Source organism: Oncorhynchus mykiss, chromosome 10 (genome assembly GCF_013265735.2).
Source record: "Oncorhynchus mykiss isolate Arlee chromosome 10, USDA_OmykA_1.1, whole genome shotgun sequence".
NCBI classification, from domain to species: Eukaryota; Metazoa; Chordata; class Actinopteri; order Salmoniformes; family Salmonidae; genus Oncorhynchus; species Oncorhynchus mykiss.
In genome coordinates this window covers 45,573,081-45,594,763 of record NC_048574.1, presented here as the reverse complement: position 1 = coordinate 45,594,763, position 21,683 = coordinate 45,573,081, and the positions used below count along the sequence as shown (strand labels likewise).

The window sequence follows — 21,683 nt, the reverse complement described above, 5'->3', positions numbered from 1 at the left end:
CTTTCACTTTTACTTGAGTCATTTTCTATTAAAGTGTCTTTACTTGTACTCATGTATGACAATTGGGTACTTTTTCCAACCCTGCTCTGCTCTCTGCCTAGAATACCCCTGATTTACCCCCGCATGTGCATTTTAGCAGTAGGACTATGGTCTCATGAGTCTTCTCATGTACCCCCTGAGGATAGCTCCTTGTACCCCTGGTTGGGAACCACTGGTATACATCGCCCAACCAAAGGCTTACTTGCGGGTTCCTTCTCGACAACGCAAACAACAATAAGAAATAATACAAGATAAGAATACGAACGTAAAGTAAATGGCTCAGTAGAATAGAATAAACATTTTAGCATAAGTATAATACAGGAGGGCACAATTTATAGTCCAATATATATACATGTTTTGGGGAAGAAGGGATTGTGGTGCTAAATTGTGCAGTATTTAGCAATAATAACAGGAGTTGTGATGTGTGTGTAGCATCAGTGTATATGCATGTGTTAGTGTTGATGTGTGTGTGTGTGTGTGTGTGTGAGTACATGAATGCTAAGGTGCAGAGAATCAGAGCAGGTGGTCAGTCCAGTTCAAGTGTTCAGCAGTCTGATGGCTTGTAGATAGAAACTGCCTCTGAGCCTGTTGGTATCCTTACCCAGAGGTGGCCTGAGAGACCTAGAAGCCTGGGGCTTGAGTTTCAGCATGGGGGGGGGGGGGGGGGGGGGGGTACACCCCCAGCCCCCTCAATTCCTCATTACATGGTTAAGGGAGATCATCCAATAAGGGAGAGAGAAAGAGACAGGGGATGAGATGGATGGTGTGGATGTGTGGACAGATGGAACGATAGATAGAGGAAGTTCAGACAGATTGACAGATAAGGGGATGAGAGGTATGTGAGTGATGACTATACAAACACATTGAAGCTTGAGTAAAGACAGACAGACAGATGGAGAGGCTGGCCAGTGGCGTTGTGGACACAAAAAAGCAGACAGACTGGTTGACAGAGAGATGGATGGATACACTGATAATTAAATGGATAAATAAGCAAAATATTGTAACTTTAGTCCTCAATCCCAAGAAACACTCTCCATGACCTGCACCTGGCAGTAAGAAGAAGTCGATATGGAACGAAAGTAAGCAGACACAGTTCTCAACAACCCCACCACATACACAGATTCTCTTTCTCACACTCAAACTTACACACCTGTCTTTCTGCTCGGGCCTCCACCACCCTGGCTCCCCACTTGAGTGCACACAGGAATGCAAGGGGAACGACACAATTACTTTAGTGCTGAAACCTGATTGGCCCAGTCTCTTATCTCCTCAACAAAGGCCCTAATGGATGGGCATTCAGATAGGGGTTAAAGTTCACAAAGACACTGTCAACACTAGAAATCAGAGCTAGCTCAATACCCATCTCTCACACCCACCCACTCACACAGACACACTCACCCATATGCACACACACAGCCCAGGACTGCCTGTGTTGAAAACATCAAATTATTAAACCATTACAAACCGGGACACTGCACTTATTGTATTATTGTGGAGAATTAAGAGCAGGACTTAATGGCAGATTTCTACAGAAAGACCCTATATTAAGTGTGCTGGTGTGGTTGGAGAGGGCATTTATTGTTTTACATTGAAGGAAGGGTCAGAGTTCGGAGGGGTCATCCTCTCATTGTTTATCTCTGTGACACACTTCCTCTGAAACAGCCGAGCGTAGGGCACATTAGGGTCATGGGACTTGGCAATGACTCATCAATAACACAGATAATCAAAACACATACATTAGCTTGAAAGCATTGAAAAAACAGACACCCAGAGTAAGAGTTGAGACAGCCTGTGGCGAGCTTTCTCTGGGCTGTTCTGACTGCTTTGAGGCTGTGGCTCTGAGGCTGTGGCTCTGGGGCTGTAGTAGCAGGGGCAGGGTGAGAGCAGAGTAGGGAGTAAAAGCTGAGGAACAGTGGGGAGAACACCCAGCTAAGTGTCAGAGAACAGAGTCAAGGACAGGCTGAGAGCTCTCAGTGGTTTGGGCTGTCCCCTTTAAAAAAAAAAGGAGAGAGGAATGTCCACGAGGGAGCTAAGCTGAAAGTGGTGAGGGTGAGGAGGGGTGTAAGCTCAATTCCCGAACCACAACCCCCCCCACACACACACTCCTTCACCGTGGAGAAGGTCACAGTATCTGCGGGGAGGAATGTTTGAAACAAGAGCTGCCAAGGAAACGGATCACCTTAAAACGATTACAGGAGTATGGATATTATACTGTAGGTGGTGGATGCACTCTGTTTTTGGGATGCTTCACTTAGAATGCATGAGTGTGCACGCACTTACATGTGTTTTTCCTCCTGTACTCGTGCGTGTGTTTGCATTCATGTGTGTGCGTTTTTAGATCTCTAGAGGGTGTGAGTAATGTGTTGTTATTACAAGCTCAGTTCGCCGCTAAATGAGGAGTCTCGATGATAAACACCGGTGTGTGTCTTTATTGTGACTGAGTACAGGTTACACACAGAAAGGATGGGGCGAATCAAATCACACATATCTATACATGATTTTGAATGGAAACTTTATAAAAGAGGGGTTCCCGTTTCCATAACAGATCCTCAATGTGAAGACCACATTTCCCACAATCCTTTAGTTAACAAGGAACCACACAATCTCCCCAAACATGTGAAAATGGTGGGGTCTGAAGAGACTTCTGTATGGCAGATCTAACTACATAACCCAGGGAGGGCTTTCTGCTTTATAGAACAGGCATTTTGACATCAGTCCACATAGAAGATCCAATGGCACTCAAGCAAGACGAAAAACTGACCACCTATAATATTAACCAAATAATGGAGAGGCCAGACTGGTATTTTTCCTGGTCAAAGTCCCAAGTAAAAATGGTCAGGGACCTCCTTCAGTCTGAGTGTGTGGAAGTGATCTGCCCAGTCCAGCAGCAACAGGAAGTGGAAATGCCAGCCAGCCATACTCCAAGAGAAACACAGGAAGTAATGTAGCTGCTGACAGGAGGGTTGGAGAGACAGAGAACTGACTAAAAACCCAACTTCTGTCTGTTCAATATATAAAAGTGCTGATATGTCTCAGTCCTCCTCCTACACGACTGACCCAGGAGGGTCACACATTGTCACTGAAGAAGATAAGGAAACGAAGGCTTGTATGACTACAGTCTGTTCTGGTCCAAACGCCTACATTACCCATAGCACCCGAGGAAAGCCAAGGCCATTTTGAAACCAGGGGGGAAAGTGAGGCCGATTCGAAAAAGAGTCCAAACACACGTTTTCCGGGTCCGCTGAAACTGGTGGCATCCCTCCACACCGTTGTATAATTCCCATGGAGTAATATTGTATTAATCCATGTTGCAGTAACCTAGTCTGCCACTGGCGAAACACACCAATAGATCAACTTTAGTCCTTGGGTTTGGCGTCGGCACTGACCTGTTCCTCCAATGGTATCACCAGTTTGTTTAGGAGCACAGGTAAACATTCAAGCAGTGAAGCAGTGGAGGCGGAGTGAGGGTGAACTGGCCAGAGAGGCAGTCTGAGAGGCTCCAGCAAGCCTATCAAAAGGGGACGATCACGCTCTCCCAGAAGTTTGGTTGGGCGCGTAAAACCCGTAACTTCAGATTGGCAAAGAAGTGTAATGGGTCCTCACAAAGATGTTTTGCCTAAAGCTTTTACCTCTTCTATTATTTTCACTGCATCGAGGATAGAGAGCACAGCAGCCTCCTTACCAGTCCTCAGCACCAGGCCTGACTGATCACTTGACTGATCAGCAAGGACAGGTTGGTCAGGTTGTAGGGAAGGTCATCTAGAATTAGTTCAACTTGAGGTGCTGTCACTACGCCCAGTCACTGATGGACTTCACATCTAAGAATGGTGCCAGGGTCAGGGACTGTGTGGTTGTAGCAGGGTGCTGGCTGGATCCATGGGTGTGCGATGTGCTGTGTGCGTGCTGGTGTCTGTGTTGGGTCAGAGGTCGGGGGTCAAGGTAAATTGTGCCGGGGTTAGAAGCGTATGGTGCCAGGGCTCTTGGTCATGGTCAGAGTCTGGATGCTGGACAGGATCTTCCTCTGGTGTCCAGCCAGGGTCACTCCCAGACGCAGCAGGTCCCTGAGGAGAAGGACATACTGTTAGATAAACAGACAGACAGAAGGCCTGACAGACAGGCAGCCCGACAGACAGACATACTGAGTGACTGACAGATAGGTGGACCGAGACATAGAGCTACGGTCGTAGAGTGTGACTCAACTTCAAGAGGTTTGAAAGTCAAAGAGAGACACATTGTTGCAGGTGTGAACTGTGAACTTACTCAGCAGTGATCTGGGCCAGTAGCTCTACAGAGGTGAATCCTGCCTGGAGGAAGCTGTCCTCGTAGCGCTCCATCTTGATGGCCCTCAGCCACTCCCCTACGGAGCCACACGCTGAGGGGGCCGGGGGGGCCCGCTGGTCCAGCAGGGGGTGGGACGGCCTGGGGACAGGGGACACACACTCTCTCTGTCACTAGCATACCAGGGGCCTCACAGGCATGTAGCCTTGAGGGACAGGCTTTTCCACAGAATGGGGGCGGGATCTAAGGCTGCATGAGTGGCAGGGAACAACAATGGCTGTTGGAGGAGAAGGGGGTGTGGCCCAAGCTGTGAGTGACAGGTTAGTATTTGGGGTTGGATAGGCGGAGAGAATGGGCACAGTTAGAGTGTGACAGGTCACAGCAGGACAGAGGAGGAGGGACAGTAGGAGGTTAATGTAGACTGACTCTGACAGACAGGACTGTATTCTAGGAATGAAGCAATTGAATAAAGACTGGGCTCTTTTAAGAGACAGTATATACTCTCCATCTGGTGAGACAGTCACCTCCTTGTCTTTACCACAGGCTGTGTTCAAACCCACACTGGCCTTCTCTGACTCTCCACACACCCTCCACACCCAGCCCTTTGCCTAGAGATCTGTGCCCACTCACCCTGCACCCTCCTGGGCCACAATCTTCAGCGAGGCGGGGTTGCGGATCAGCTTGTCCAGGGCGCTGACGATGGCGGCAAAACGGGGGCGGGCCGAGCGCTCCTTCTGCCAGCAGTCCAGCATCAGCTGGTGGAGGTGGGCGGGGCAGTCAGGGGGCGGCGGTAGGCGGTAGTCCTGCTCTATGGCGTTGATCACGTCCTGGTTGCTCATGTCCCAGTAGGGCCGCTCTCCGAACGACATGACCTCCCACATGACGATGCCGTAGCTCCAGGCGTCGGAGGCTGAGGTGAACTTCCTGAAGGCGATGGCTTCTGGGGCGGTCCAGCGGATGGGGATCTTACCACCCTGATTGAACAGAGGACAGGGGGGGTCAACAACCACACACCATAACCAGATGCACTATGGGATTGGTGTGGAGGAAGAACAGCAAGTCTCACCAGAGAGCTGGTGTAGGTGGGGTCTGAGGAGTTCTCCTGGAGGAAACGGGACAGGCCGAAGTCAGACACCTTACACACCAGGTTGCTGTTGACCAGGATGTTGCGGGCGGCCAGGTCTCTGTGGACGTAGCTCATCTCAGACAGGTACTTCATGCCCGATGCGATGCCACGCAGCATGCCCACCAGCTGGATGGGAGTGAACTGACCATCGTTCAACTACAGAGAGAGAGAGAGAGATGGGAATGTTTGAATTGTAGGAGAACAGGTTTGTGCATTTGCATTTGTGTGTGTTTGTGTGTAAAATGTATTGCGAAGTAACACTCCCATTGGAGTTTTCCCCCCTTACTAGCTCTGAGTTTGCTGACATCTACTTTATTGAGGACAAATGAAATGACCATGACTGTGATATGTGGTTGTCCCAACTAGCTATCTTCAGATGAATGCACTAACTAAGTGGCTATAGATAAGAGCGTGTGCTAAATGACTAAAATGTACATTCATGTCCCAACTCCCCCTGAGACACCCCCGGAGTGTGGGGTCACGGTCACGGTCAAGTTGTGTGTGTGCGCGTGTGCGTGCGTGCGTGCGTGTGTGCGTGTGTGTGAAGGACGCTCGGAGAGACAAAGTGACAGGACAATAGATAGACTGACCCTAAGGAAGGAGTCGAGCGCTCCGTTCTCCATGAACTCAGTGAGGATCATGACGGGACAGGAAGCCGTGATGATGCCCTCCAGGTGGATGATGTTGGGGTGCTGGAACTGGCCCATGATGCTAGCCTCCGACAGGAAGTCCCGCCTCTGCTTGTCTGTGTAGCCACCCTTCAGTGTCTTGATGGCCACATAGTTCTCCTTCTTCCCTGGAACCTTCAGTCTTCCCCGACATACCTCCCCAAACTCCCCTATAGACGAGCCAGGGAAATACCCATTAGTACAAACATGATACTGTAGCACCATACCAACCAGTCTGTTTACAGGCAGCGATACATCATGAAAAACAAAGAGATAAGAGAGTCCAACCGGCACCAATGACCTCCTCGATCTTGACAAAGGAAACATCGATCTCCTTGGCAAACTCCCGTATGGCCTCGTTAGGGTCCTCGTAAGTGAAGGGGTCAATATAGACCTTGACTCCTGAGGTGAAGAGAGGAGTAGAGGGAGGGTAGGGGGAAGTAAACGACGGAACAGCCAAAGTAGCAGACAGACTAAAACATGAAAAACATGACATTGAAAATAGCTGTATGCGGTATTTCTATGTACGTGTGTGTGTATGTGTGTGTATGTGTATGTATGTGTGTGTGTGTATGTGTGTGAATGTGTATGCATGTGTACTCACCTTGGCCCAGGAGGTACTGGCCATTTTTGTCACTCAGCTCTGGGTCCTTCATTCTGCTGTGTCTACTACCGAGAAGAACAGTGTGTGGGAGAGGAAGGAGGGAGAGGGGGGACGAGGGAAAAGGGGCAAGGGGTCAGAGAGAGAGAGAGAGAAAGAGAGCTAGTCCAGTGACGTAACACCTCTGGCCTCTCTGTGAGGGTTTCTTAGTGTCACAAACAAGCTCATTGAGTCTCTCTCTCGGTCTCAGAAACAATACATGACTGGTAGATGAAGTAATGCCTTGACCCTGGGCCCTCTACTGTTCTGCGCATTCAGGAGCCACTCTGCTCTGTGTCTGGGACTGCTGTGATGGAGGGCTCCATTAGTGAGACTTCCTTTGGCCCAGGCCCATCCCAGTAGGACTGTACAGCCCTGTAGCTACTGGACCCATGCCTCCCTCCCTCCCTCCCTCCCTCTCCCTCTCTCTCTCTCTCAGGCCCAAAATAGCAATACTGTTCCACCCTCATCTGGCGGTGGAACCAGGCTGACAACTGTGAGTGTGTGTGTGAGGGTGTGCACTTCTTAGTGTATGTGCAAATGAACAATGTGTGTGGATGTGTGTGCACAACTCTGCATGTGTGTGTAGTGTGTGCCCCAAGGTCAGAGCTATTGTTCTCCTGTCCTGTGGAGACAGGGTTGGGACTGCTGCATCCTGTCTACCCCCAACTCTCCACCCTCTCTCTACCTCTCTCTACCCCTCTCTCTTTACCTTTCCTGCTCTCTCACCCCTTCCTTCCACCCCCTCTTTCTCTTTCTCTCCCTCTCTCCCCCTCTCTCTTCACCTTTCCCGCTCTCTCTCACCCCTTCTCTCCGCCTCCCCCCCTCTCTCTACCTTTCCAACTCTCCCTTTCTCTTTCTCACTCTCTAGTTCCCTATGTTCCCAGAACCTTTTTTCAGAGGGCATGTGGAGCTATTTGCTGAAACAATGAAGCAAAGGGAAAGTGTTATAATGAGCGGAATAACTTCTAGCCCCGTAAGCACAAAGTCACAAAGAGAAATGATTTGGCTCTTTGAGAGTTTCGCTCAAATGTGACATAGTGTATGAAGATAACAGTCATAATCTAAGCGTGATAAGATTGGTACCGGTTGCAAAAAGACAAAAGCATGGCAAATGTTAAGACCCATATTTCTATTTGAGCTTTTCCCTTTATGTAAAATTCACATTACAGTATCCGCTCTCTCTCCCCGTCCCCCCAATCCTCCCTCTCTCCCTGGTTCTCACCGTATGCAGAAGACAGCCACAGTGATGACAGTGACAAGCAGCAGCATCCCCATGGCGATAAGGACACCGGTCACCAGAAGCTGGGAAGGAGAGTCATGCCCTGAGACGCAAAGAAAAAAAGGTTGTAACTAAAACTAATGTCTTACCTAATGAACAAATGTCGTAACTAATGTCTTACCTAATGAACTCATGTCTTATCTAATGAACTAATGTCTTACCTAATGAACTAATGTCGTAACTAATGAACTAATGTCGTAACTAATGAACTAATGTCTTACCTAATGAACGAATGTCGTAACTAATGAACTAATGTCTTACCTAATGAACTAATGTCTTACCTAATGAACTAATGTCTTACCTAATGAACTAATGTCGTAACTAATGAACTAATGTCATAACTAATGAACTAATGTCTTACCTAATGAACGAATGTCGTAACTAATGAACTAATGTCTTACCTAATGAACTAATGTCTTACCTAATGAACTAATGTCTTACCTAATGAACTAATGTCGTAACTAATGAACTAATGTCTTACCTAATGAACGAATGTCTTACCTAATGAACGAATGTCTTACCTAATGAACGAATGTCGTAACTAATGAACTAATGTCTTACCTAATGAACGAATGTCGTAACTAATGAACTAATGTCTTACCTAATGAACGAATGTCGTAACTAATGAACTAATGTCTTACCTAATGAACGAATGTTGTAACTAATGTCTTACCTAATGAACAAATGTCGTAACTAATGTCTTACCTAATGAACGAATGTCGTAACTAATGTCTTACCTAATGAACGAATGTCGTAACTAATGTCTTACCTAATGAACGAATGTCGTAACTAATGAACTAATGTCTTACCTAATGAACTAATGTCTTACCTAATGAACGAATGTCGTAACTAATGAACTAATGTCGTAACTAATGAACTAATGTCATAACTAATGAACTAATGTCTTACCTAATGAACGAATGTCGTAACTAATGAACTAATGTCTTACCTAATGAACTAATGTCTTACCTAATGAACTAATGTCTTACCTAATGAACTAATGTCGTAACTAATGAACTAATGTCTTACCTAATGAACAAATGTCTTACCTAATGAACGAATGTCTTACCTAATGAACGAATGTCGTAACTAATGAACTAATGTCTTACCTAATGAACGAATGTCGTAACTAATGAACTAATGTCTTACCTAATGAACGAATGTCGTAACTAATGAACTAATGTCTTACCTAATGAACGAATGTTGTAACTAATGTCTTACCTAATGAACAAATGTCGTAACTAATGTCTTACCTAATGAACGAATGTCGTAACTAATGTCTTACCTAATGAACGAATGTCGTAACTAATGTCTTACCTAATGAACGAATGTCGTAACTAATGAACTAATGTCGTAACTAATGTCTTACCTAATGAACGAATGTCGTAACTAATGAACTAATGTCGTAACTAATGAACTAATGTTGTAACTAATGAACTATTGTCGTAACTAATGAACGAATGTCGTAACTAATGAACAAATGTAACTAATGAACCAATGTCGTAACTAATGAACTAATGTCTTAACCAATGAACTTACGTTGTAATTAATGAACTAATGTCGTAACTAATGTCTTAACCAATGAACTAATGTCATAACTAATGTCGTAACCAATGAACTTACGTCGTAACTAATGAACTAATGTCGTAACTAATGAACGAATGTCTTAACCAATACACTAATGTCATAACTAATGAACTAATGTCGTAACTAATGTCTTAACCAATGAACTTACGTCGTAACTAATGATCTAATGTCGTAACTAATGTCTTAACTAATGAACAAATGTCGTAATTAAACTAATGTCGTAACTAATGAACTAATATCTTAACCAATTAACTAATGTTGTAACTAATGAACAAATGTCATAACTAAACTAATGTCGTAACTAATGAACTAATGTTGTACCTAATTAACTAATGTCGTAACCAATGAATTAATGTCGTAACTAATGAACTAATGTCTTAACTAATGAACTAATGTCGTAACTAATGAACTAATGTTGTAACTAATGAACTAATGAACTAATGTCGTAACTAATGAACTAATGTTGTAACTAATGAACAAATGTTTTAGCTAATGAACTAATGTGATCTGGCAAATTAATAAGAAGGCGGAAAGAACACACAAAAAAAGTGAAAACCCCCAGAATACTTTGTGAGCCTGGATATGGATAGGCCTCCCTGAAAGAGTGAAGCCTGGGCCTTTCCTTACCGTCAGGCATGGTGCGGAAGGAGGCTGCTGGGCTGAAGCTGCCGTAGCCGGCCATGGTGCGAGCCCGGACCTGCACCTCATACTGAGTGGCCCTGCGGAGATCACTCAGCACCACCTGGTTACTGTCACTCTCCCTGTAGCTACACAACTGCTCCTGCTCCTCACCTCGACGCTCCTGCAGGACAGAGAGAGAGAGAGGGACGGAGAGAGAGAGAGGGACGGAGAGAGAGCGGGATGGAGGAAGAGAGGGATAGTGGGAGAACAAAAGCAGATAAGAGCGCCAGGTTGGGCCAATGGGAGGGAGGTCAGCGTGATGTACACAGATGTAACGGTCAACTCCCTAAGACCTAAGGTGAGTCAGAGCTAGAGTATTTAACAGTGGGAGGACAGAGCGTCTGGTCATCCTCACCGTCTCACAGTAACGTAGCTGGTACTGCAGGATGGTGTAGTGCAGCTGGGCTGGAACTGACCAGTGGAGAGTAAGACTGCTCTCTGTAGAGATACTCTTCCTGATCACAGACACCAGAACTGGAACTGCACTCAGACCAACACAAAGAAACGACATTAAAAGATAAAACAACATTCAATCTTCCTCTTCTAACTATACGACCCCAACCACAAACCCTTCTCTCGTCCTCTCTGTGTCTCTATCTCTCTCACCGTCATGACTGGTTGTGATGTTGACACTGTCGCTGGGTGCCCCCTTGCCGTTGGTCTGGGTTACCCCGTTGAGGGCCTGGATAGAGAAGGTGTATGTAGTGTGAGGCATGAGGCCCCAGACCACCACCCTGCGGCCCAGCAGGCCACGCTGAGAGGGCCGGTAGCTGACACTGTCCCCGCAGGGAGAGCAGGGGCCCCAGGGGGCCCCACACAGAGAACACTCCACAGAGTAGCTCAGGTCAGTCCGGCCACCACTGTCCTGGGGCTCGCTCCACTCTAGGGTCACCGTGGTGTCGTTAATCTGGGTGACGATGCTTCGCGGGGCAGAGGGGGGTCCTGGAGGACAGGGGGGAGAGGAGAGGGTCACACACCACCACATCAGGAAATCACACATATTTCATCAGACAAAAGTACTAATACATTTTCCATTAGAAGGCACTTTACTGGCCCAATGTGCCATATTAGAGTTCCTCTGTTTCAGATTTGCATTATCAATTAAATCGCTTGCATGCTACTCGTCATGTCCCAGATACATTTCCAGCTAGCGTTTGGAGGAGCCACCAGGGACAAGAGGCTGAGGGGCACAGCAGGAAACAACATTGTGATGCAGAATTGAATTGGTGCTCCAATTACACACGTCCACATTTTAAATGATAATGATCAGCAGCTGAAGATTGTAGTAGGGGGGATTGTGATTGCTGCCAACCAAGCGAAACACAATTGCAATGCCACTCAGCCAGTGTGAATTAGTTCCTGCTCCTACTAAGGAGACTGTGCCTTGTCATTGAGCCAGTGGCTAGGCCATTTACAGCTTCTGTGATAGTAGTGCTTAGTAAAATCAGCCATAATGCTCTCTGGGAGGTTTGGGTGGCCTCAAGTAGGAGGAATTTGTGTACCATCACAACGGCCTACTGTAATTTAGGTTTCATTTACGTCAACATCTAGGATGAGGGGAAAAACGGCTTGTGATTAGTCAAAACATCTGGCGTGGTCAAATAAATCAACTGTCTGACTTAATTAGGGAGAGCTGTCATTTAACCTGTGATTTAATAGGCTAGCAGAGTCTACGGGGAATTCTGTTTGTCCTCGACGGGTTTCAGTCTTCAGACGAGTTTCAGACTGCTGTTCCTTGCGAACTCCTTTCGTGGCCATTCTGAGTGAGCGTGCCCAATTCAAAAGGCCTCCAATTCACACATCACACGTGGCTGAATTGAAATTCCTGAATCCACACTGAGGTGTCCCTCACGACCCATCAACGCTTCCCTTCCTGGGAGTGACATCCAGGCTCCGCCCCGCTCTACACCCGTTACAAAGGAACCGCATCTCAATACTCTCAGCCCTGGGACAAAAGGCCACAGAGCAGGTGAGAGGGGCTGAGCACAACACCAGAGAAGAGAAATAGGAGAGGGGCGAGGGACAACAAAGGAGGGAGGGCAACAAGAGAAACACAAGTTGAAAGTGAAAGAAAATAGCGCAGAGACCGAGTATCCGGGGAGAGTAAATAGAGGGTGGAGTATGTATGGGGCGGCAGGGTAGCCTAGTGGTTAGAGTATGTATGGGGCGGCAGGGTAGCCTAGTGGTTAGAGTATGTATGGGGCGGCAGGGTAGCCTAGTGGTTAGAGTATGTATGGGGCGGCAGGGTAGCCTAGTGGTTAGAGTATGTATGGGGCGGCAGGGTAGCCTAGTGGTTAGAGTATGTATGGGGTGGCAGGGTAGCCTAGTGGTTAGAGTATGTATGGGGCGGCAGGGTAGCCTAGTGGTTAGAGTATGTATGGGGCGGCAGGGTAGCCTAGTGGTTAGAGTATGTATGGGGCGGCAGGGTAGCCTAGTGGTTAGAGTATGTATGGGGCGGCAGGGTAGCCTAGTGGTTAGAGTATGTATGGGGCAGCAGGGTAGCCTAGTGGTTAGAGTATGTATGGGGCGGCAGGGTAGCCTAGTGGTTAGAGTATGTATGGGGTGGCAGGGTAGCCTAGTGGTTAGAGTATGTATGGGGCGGCAGGGTAGCCTAGTGGTTAGAGTATGTATGGGGCGGCAGGGTAGCCTAGTGGTTAGAGTATGTATGGGGTGGCAGGGTAGCCTAGTGGTTAGAGTATGTATGGGGCGGCAGGGTAGCCTAGTGGTTAGAGTATGTATGGGGCGGCAGGGTAGCCTAGTGGTTAGAGTATGTATGGGGCGGCAGGGTAGCCTAGTGGTTAGAGTATGTATGGGGCGGCAGGGTAGCCTAGTGGTTAGAGTATGTATGGGGCGGCAGGGTAGCCTAGTGGTTAGAGTATGTATGGGGCGGCAGGGTAGCCTAGTGGTTAGAGTATGTATGGGGTGGCAGGGTAGCCTAGTGGTTAGAGTATGTATGGGGCGGCAGGGTAGCCTAGTGGTTAGAGTATGTATGGGGCGGCAGGGTAGCCTAGTGGTTAGAGTATGTATGGGGTGGCAGGGTAGCCTAGTGGTTAGAGTATGTATGGGGCGGCAGGGTAGCCTAGTGGTTAGAGTATGTATGGGGTGGCAGGGTAGCCTAGTGGTTAGAGTATGTATGGGGTGGCAGGGTAGCCTAGTGGTTAGAGTATGTATGGGGCGGCAGGGTAGCCTAGTGGTTAGAGTATGTATGGGGCGGCAGGGTAGCCTAGTGGTTAGAGTATGTATGGGGCGGCAGGGTAGCCTAGTGGTTAGAGTATGTATGGGGCAGCAGGGTAGCCTAGTGGTTAGAGTATGTATGGGGTGGCAGGGTAGCCTAGTGGTTAGAGTATGTATGGGGCGGCAGGGTAGCCTAGTGGTTAGAGTATGTATGGGGTGGCAGGGTAGCCTAGTGGTTAGAGTATGTATGGGGCGGCAGGGTAGCCTAGTGGTTAGAGTATGTATGGGGCGGCAGGGTAGCCTAGTGGTTAGAGTATGTATGGGGCGGCAGGGTAGCCTAGTGGTTAGAGCGTTGGGCCAGTAACCAAAAGGTTGATAGATTGATTTCCCGAGCTGACAAGGTAACACATCTGTCGTTCTGCTCCTGAACAAGGCAGCTACCCACTGTTCCTAGGCTGCCATTGTAAATAATAATTTGTTCTTAACTGACTTGCCTAGTTAAATAAAGGTAAAACAATACATCAAACATGTGGTTTCCATCTGTTTGAATCCATTCGCTCCGTTCCAGCCATTATTATTATTATTATCACACCTCCACTGGTGTAATAATGTGTTTACTTACTGGTGCAGGGGGTGTCTGGGGTGTCCGAGTCAGCGCGGAGGTATCCTGGACGACACTGACACACAGGTGAGCCCGTCACCATAGCATGGCTAAACCCTGGACAGGCCTGGCACTGGCCCCCCGAGGCAGACCTAAACTGACCCACAGGACAGGCTGAGAGGACGAGGGTGAGCGAGAGGGGAGAAGGAAAGTTAGTACGGCCCTGAACGTCGCCACCAACCTTAACACCAGAAACCAACACCGCAGGCAGCATAGCGTCCCATCATAGCAGGTCGGGTTGGGAGCCAAAAAGCATGTTAAAAAAAGACAAACAGTACAGGAACGCTCATTAATCACCGCCAAGATACATAAACACAATGAAATGGATGTGAATGCGCTCGCCTCTCCTCTGATCCTTCGACTCAGACGGGACACCCGGCTTCAGTGTAAACAGCCCATAAATCAGGCTCGCTCCCTGACACACCGGGCTCATTCAGCGAGGGGGATCCGGCACAGCAAGTGTGTGTGTGTGTGTGTGTGTGTGTGTGTGTGTGTGTTATTGTAATATCTGCTCTGTTCACTTTCTGTTTAAATAAACGGCTACAGAAATTAATCAAATACATAGCTGGGGATCATATGTATTCATTTGCGGATATTGAAGGTCTAATTTGAGCTATGTGAGCCCCTGTGAAGTACTGGGTAATAATAACAGACTCCTAAAACATTAGTCATAACACCCACTCAGTATGACAACGAATCACATCACATCACATACACACATCATCCATGGATAAAGACTTCCAACAAACTGCCGTTGCTCTACTTAGGAAAATGACTGAAGTTTAAGTTGTTATCGACTAATTGCATTTCCCCATGAGGAACAATAAAGTTGGGTTTTATCGTACTGTATTTTATTGTATCGAATAACACTGGTTATGCAAGTCATCAGCAGTTAGGTAGAGCTAGTTTTGGGTTGTTGTTCCACTTGTACAGTGTCTATGTTTAATGGGTAGTTCAGAGTTTCTGAGAGAAAATCTGCAGTTTTAAAAGCAAATTTGGTGTATTTCTAAACATTATGCCGCGTTCTTATGCTATCTGGGTGACACAAACGTTATAACAAAATCAACGGGGGGCCCCATGCCATGATATTTTTTTAATGTGAGATTCTCTCTCGACTGTTGAGTATCCATAGGTGATTATTCGTTCTCAAAGATGATCTTATTAAAAAAAGATATACCTCCTTTATATTTTCTACATAATTATACCTGTTTTTAGTCATTTAAGATTACACTGACGTTTTACCCTCCCAAAAATATTTATATTTTTAAACAACCATATTCCATCATATATATCATATTTCATCATATATAAATCATATTCCATCATATATATCATATTCCATCATATATATCATATTCCATCATATAAATCAGATTTCATCATATATATCATATTCCATCATATATATCATACTTCATCATATATAAATCATATTCCATCATATATAAATCATATTCCATCATATATATCATACTTCATCATATATAAATCATATTCCATCATATATATCACACTTCATCATATATATCATATTCCATCATATATATCATACTTCATCATATATATCATATTCCATCATATATATCATACTTCATCATATATAAATCATATTCCATCATATATATCATACTTCATCATATATAAATCATATTTCATCATATATATATCATATTTCATCATATATATCATATTCCATCATATATATCATACTTCATCATATATAAATCATATTCCATCATATATATCATATTCCATCATATATAAATCATATTCCATCATATATATATCATATTCCATCATATATATCATATTCCATCATATATAAATCATATTCCATCATATATATCATATTCCATCATATATATCATATTCCATCATATATATCATATTCCATCATATATATATCATATTCCAGCATATATATCATATTCCATCATATATAAATCATATTCCATCATATATAAATCATATTCCATCATATATATCATACTTCATCATATATAAATCATATTCCATCATATATATCATATTTCATCATATATATCATATTCCATCATATATATCATATTCCATCATATATAAATCATATTCCATCATATATATCATATTTCATCATATATAAATCATATTCCATCATATATATCATACTTCATCATATATAAATCATATTTCATCATATATATCATATTTCATCATATATATCATATTCCATCATATATATCATATTCCATCATATATATCATATTCCATCATATATAAATCATATTCCATCATATATATCATATTTCATCATATATAAATCATATTCCATCATATATATCATACTTCATCATATATAAATCATATTTCATCATATATATCATATTCCATCATATATAAATCATATTCCATCATATATAAATCATATTCCATCATATATATCATACTTCATCATATATAAATCATATTCCATCATATATATCATATTTCATCATATATATCATATTCCATCATATATATCATATTCCATCATATATATCATATTCCATCATATATAAATCATATTCCATCATATATATCATATTTCATCATATATAAATCATATTCCATCATATATATCATACTTCATCATATATAAATCATATTCCATCATATATATCATATTTCATCATATATAAATCATATTCCATCATATATATCATATTCCATCATATATAAATCATATTCCATCATATATAAATCATATTCCATCATATATAAATCATATTTCATCATATATAAATCATATTTCATCATATATAAATCATATTCCATCATATATATCATATTCCATCATATATATATCATATTCCATCATATATATCATACTTCATCATATATAAATCATATTTCATCATATATATCATATTCCATCATATATAAATCATATTCCATCATATATATCATACTTCATCATATATAAATCATATTTCATCATATATATATCATATTTCATCATATATATATCATATTCCATCATATATATCATACTTCATCATATATAAATCATATTCCATCATATATATATCATATTCCATCATATATATCATATTCCATCATATATATCATACTTCATCATATATAAATCATATTTCATCATATATATATCATATTTCATCATATATAAATCATATTCCATCATATATATCATATTCCATCATATATAAATCATATTCCATCATATATATCATATTTCATCATATATAAATCATATTCCATCATATATATCATATTTCATCATATATATCATACTTCATCATATATAAATCATATTTCATCATATATATATCATATTTCATCATATATATATCATATTCCATCATATATATCATACTTCATCATATATAAATCATATTCCATCATATATATCATATTTCATCATATATAAATCATATTCCATCATATATATCATACTTCATCATATATAAATCATATTCCATCATATATATCATATTCCATCATATATATCATACTTCATCATATATATATCATATTCCATCATATATAAATCATATTCCATCATATATATCATATTCCATCATATATAAATCATATTCCATCATATATATCATATTCCATCATATATATCATACTTCATCATATATAAATCATATTCCATCATATATATCATACTTCATCATATATAAATCATATTCCATCATATATATCATACTTCATCATATATAAATCATATTCCATCATATATATCATATTTCATCATATATATCATATTCCATCATATATATCATATTTCATCATATATAAATCATATTACATCATATATATCATATTTCATCATATATAAATCATATTCCATCATATATATCATATTCCATCATATATATCATACTTCATCATATATAAATCATATTCCATCATATATATCATATTCCATCATATATATCATACTTCATCATATATAAATCATATTCCATCATATATATCATACTTCATCATATATAAATCATATTCCATCATATATATCATATTCCATCATATATATCATACTTCATCATATATAAATCATATTCCATCATATATATCATACTTCATCATATATAAATCATATTCCATCATATATATCATATTTCATCATATATAAATCATATTCCATCATATATATCATATTCCATCATATATAAATCATATTCCATCATATATATCATATTCCATCATATATATCATACTTCATCATATATAAATCATATTCCATCATATATATCATACTTCATCATATATAAATCATATTCCATCATATATATCATATTTCATCATATATAAATCATATTCCATCATATATATCATATTTCATCATATATAAATCATATTACATCATATATATCATATTCCATCATATATATCATATTTCATCATATATATCATATTTCATCATATATAAATCATATTCCATCATATATATATCATATTTCATCATATATATCATACTTCATCATATATAAATCATATTACATCATATATATCATATTCCATCATATATATCATATTTCATCATATATAAATCATATTCCATCATATATATCATATTTCATCATATATATCATATTTCATCATATATAAATCATATTACATCATATATATCATATTCCATCATATATATCATATTTCATCATATATAAATCATATTCCATCATATATAAATCATATTTCATCATATATAAATCATATTTCATCATATATATATATATATCATATTTCTTGGAGTGGCGGCAAAGTTTGAGCAGCCGCGGCCCGCCGCTGCCAAATGAATATAGGGGAAACACTGTTCACAGGATTAATACAAAGCCGGGTTGTCTAACAGTCTCCGACTCCCTGGAGCCGAGTTATCATTAACCAAATAGAGAGGCTAAACAGTTAAGGTGCTAACTCAGCCAGGCAGGAAGCTACATAAAAGCCCCGCGTCAAACCTAATCGCTGAGTAAGATGACATCATTACAATTCAAGTGGCCCTGGCCTTCCTTTCCCAGACAGTATAAATAGACTTTCTCTTTGTTATCCGTGTACACGGTGTAACTTTCACCCTCTCTCTCTCTCTATTGTGTGTGAAGAGGGCCTTTGAATAGTAGCACATGTACTATAGAAACGCATGCCTTAGAAACATGTGCAAACAGGTACCGGACACAACACATAAGTATCTCCAAAGAATCACAAAAGAATCCTTACAGTGATACTGAGCAGACTCTACAATGCATCTTAGTAAAAGGCATTTTTGACAGAAGGTGGAGCTGCTCTGAGGGTCAGAGTTCCCCTAACAGACTCGACCTCAGTGACCAGACGCCAGGGAGCATCGAAGCCGCACAGAGGCAGAGACCGAGAGAAACAGAGACCGACAGAGACAGAGAGGCAGAGAAAGAGAGAGACAGAGAAAGAGGGAGACAGAGAAAGAGAGAGACGGAGAGAGGCAGAGAAAGAGAGAGACAGAGAGGCAGAGAAAGAGAGAGACAGAGAAAGAGGGAGACAGAGAAAGAGAGAGACGGAGAGAGGCAGAGAAAGAGAGAGACAGAGAGGCAGAGAAAGAGAGAGACAGAGAAAGAGACAGAGAAAGAAGGAGACAGAGGAAGAGGGAGAGAGAGACAGAAAGAGAGAGACAGAGAAAGAGAGAGAAAGAAGGAGACAGAGGAAGAGACAGAGAAAGAAGGAGACAGAGAAAGAAGGAGACAGAGAAAGAGGGAGAGAAAGACAGAGAAAGAAGGAGACAGAGAAAGAGGGAGCGAGAGACAGAGAAAGGAGACAGAAAGAAGGAAGGAGACAGAGAAAGAAGGAGACAGAGTAAGAGGGAGAGAGAGACAGAGAAAGAAGGAGACAGAGGAAGAGACAGAGAAAGAAGGAGACAGAGAAAGAAGGAGACAGAGAAAGAGGGAGAGAGAGACAGAGAAAGAGACAGAGAAAGAAGGAGACAGAGGACGAGACAGAGATAGAAGGAGATAGAGAAAGAGGGAGCGAGAGACATAGAAAGAAGGAGACAGAGAAAGAAGGAGACAGAGAAAGAAGGAGACAGAGAAAGAGGGAGAGACAGGAGTCAGAGATAAGGCATCAGAGTGCTGTTGGTAAATACCCTCTAACTGGCTGGCTGCTGGTGGGATGAGAGAGTTTTATAGCTAACAGCGACTGAAAGAGCTTTATGCCCCCCCCACCACCACCGATGGCACACTCTCCATACATCAACCCACACACACTGCCTTTAATGACACACTTTCCTCTTTGGTGGGGAGGGATGCGAAATAAGAGTACAACCTTCAACATTAAAACGAGAAGACAGCAACAGAAGTTAGTTAAACACTGTCTGCTAAATTACAGTGGGGCAAAAAAGTATTTAGTCAGCCACCAATTGTGCAAGTTCTCCCACTTAAAAAGTTGAGAGAGGCCTGTAATTTTCATCATAGGTACACTTCAACTATGACAGACAAAATGAGAAAAAGAAATCCAGAAAATCACATTGTAGGATTTTTAATGAATTTATTAGCAAACTGTGGTGGAAAATAAGTATTTGGTCACCTACAAACAAGCAAGATTTCTGGCTCTCACAGACCTGTAACTTCTTCTTTAAGAGGCTCCTCTGTCCTCCACTCGTTACCTGTATTAATGGCAACTGTTTGAACTTGTTATCAGTATAAAAGACACCTGTCCACAACCTCAAACAGTCACACTCCAAACTCCACTATGGCCAAGACCAAAGAGCTGTCAAAGGACACCAGAAACAAATTTGTAGACCTGCACCAGGCTGGGAAGACTGAATCTGCAATAGGTAAGCAGCTTGGTTTGAAGAAATCAACTGTGTGAGCAATTATTAGGAAATGGAAGACATACAAGACCACTGATAATCTCCCTCGATCTGGGGCTCCACGCAAGATCTCACCCTGTGGGGTCAAAATGATCACAAGAACGGTGAGCAAAAATCCCAGAACCACATGGGGGGACCTAGTGAATGACCTGCAGAGAGCTGGGACCAAAGTAACAACGCCTACCATCAGTAACACACTACGCCACCAGGGACTCAAATCCTGCAGTGCCAGACGTGTCCCCCTGCTTAAGCCAGTACATGTCCAGGCCCGTCTGAAGTTTGCTAGAGAGCATTTGGATGATCCAGAAGAAGATTGGGAGAATGTCATATGGTCAGATGAAACCAAAATATAACTTTTTGGTAAAAACTCAACTCGTCGTGTTTAGAGGAAAAATAATGCTGAGTTGCATCCAAAGAACACCATACCTACTGTGAAGCATGGGGGTGGAAACATCATGCTTTGGGGCTGTTTTTCTGCAAAGGGACCAGGACGACTGATCCGTGTAAAGGAAAGAATGAATGGGGCCATGTATCGTGAGATTTTGAGTGAAGACCTCCTTCCATCAACAAGGGCATTGAAGATGAAACGTGGCTGGGTCTTTCAGCATGACAATGATCCCAAACACACCTCCCGAGCAACGAAGGAGTGGCTTCGTAAGAAGCATTTCAAGGTCCTGGAGTGGCCTAGCCAGTCTCCAGATCTCAACCCCATAGAAAATCTTTAGAGGGA

The 21,683-nt window shown here is 42.4% G+C and overlaps 1 protein-coding gene across 2 annotated transcripts in view; it reads right to left on the bottom strand.

Moving 5' to 3' along the window:
• Nucleotides 1–2,434: 2,434 nt before the first annotated feature.
• LOC110534033 (ephrin type-B receptor 4a) overlaps nucleotides 2,435–21,683 on the bottom strand; it is a 38,849-nt gene continuing 19,600 nt past the window's right edge. The window contains exons 5-16 of one of the 2 annotated variants that reach the window (XM_021618669.2): nucleotides 14,098–14,250; nucleotides 10,908–11,243; nucleotides 10,657–10,781; nucleotides 10,248–10,422; nucleotides 7,977–8,076; nucleotides 6,716–6,780; nucleotides 6,400–6,513; nucleotides 6,034–6,281; nucleotides 5,384–5,599; nucleotides 4,948–5,291; nucleotides 4,300–4,458; nucleotides 2,435–4,100 (exon numbers count right to left, since the gene is read on the bottom strand). In XM_021618669.2, coding sequence (XP_021474344.1) covers nucleotides 3,995–4,100; nucleotides 4,300–4,458; nucleotides 4,948–5,291; nucleotides 5,384–5,599; nucleotides 6,034–6,281; nucleotides 6,400–6,513; nucleotides 6,716–6,780; nucleotides 7,977–8,076; nucleotides 10,248–10,422; nucleotides 10,657–10,781; nucleotides 10,908–11,243; nucleotides 14,098–14,250 — 2,141 coding nt within the window. In that variant the 3' untranslated portion in view covers nucleotides 2,435–3,994. The remainder of the gene's footprint in view (nucleotides 4,101–4,299; nucleotides 4,459–4,947; nucleotides 5,292–5,383; nucleotides 5,600–6,033; nucleotides 6,282–6,399; nucleotides 6,514–6,715; nucleotides 6,781–7,976; nucleotides 8,077–10,247; nucleotides 10,423–10,656; nucleotides 10,782–10,907; nucleotides 11,244–14,097; nucleotides 14,251–21,683) is intronic. The other variant, XM_021618670.2, reaches the window with a different exon arrangement.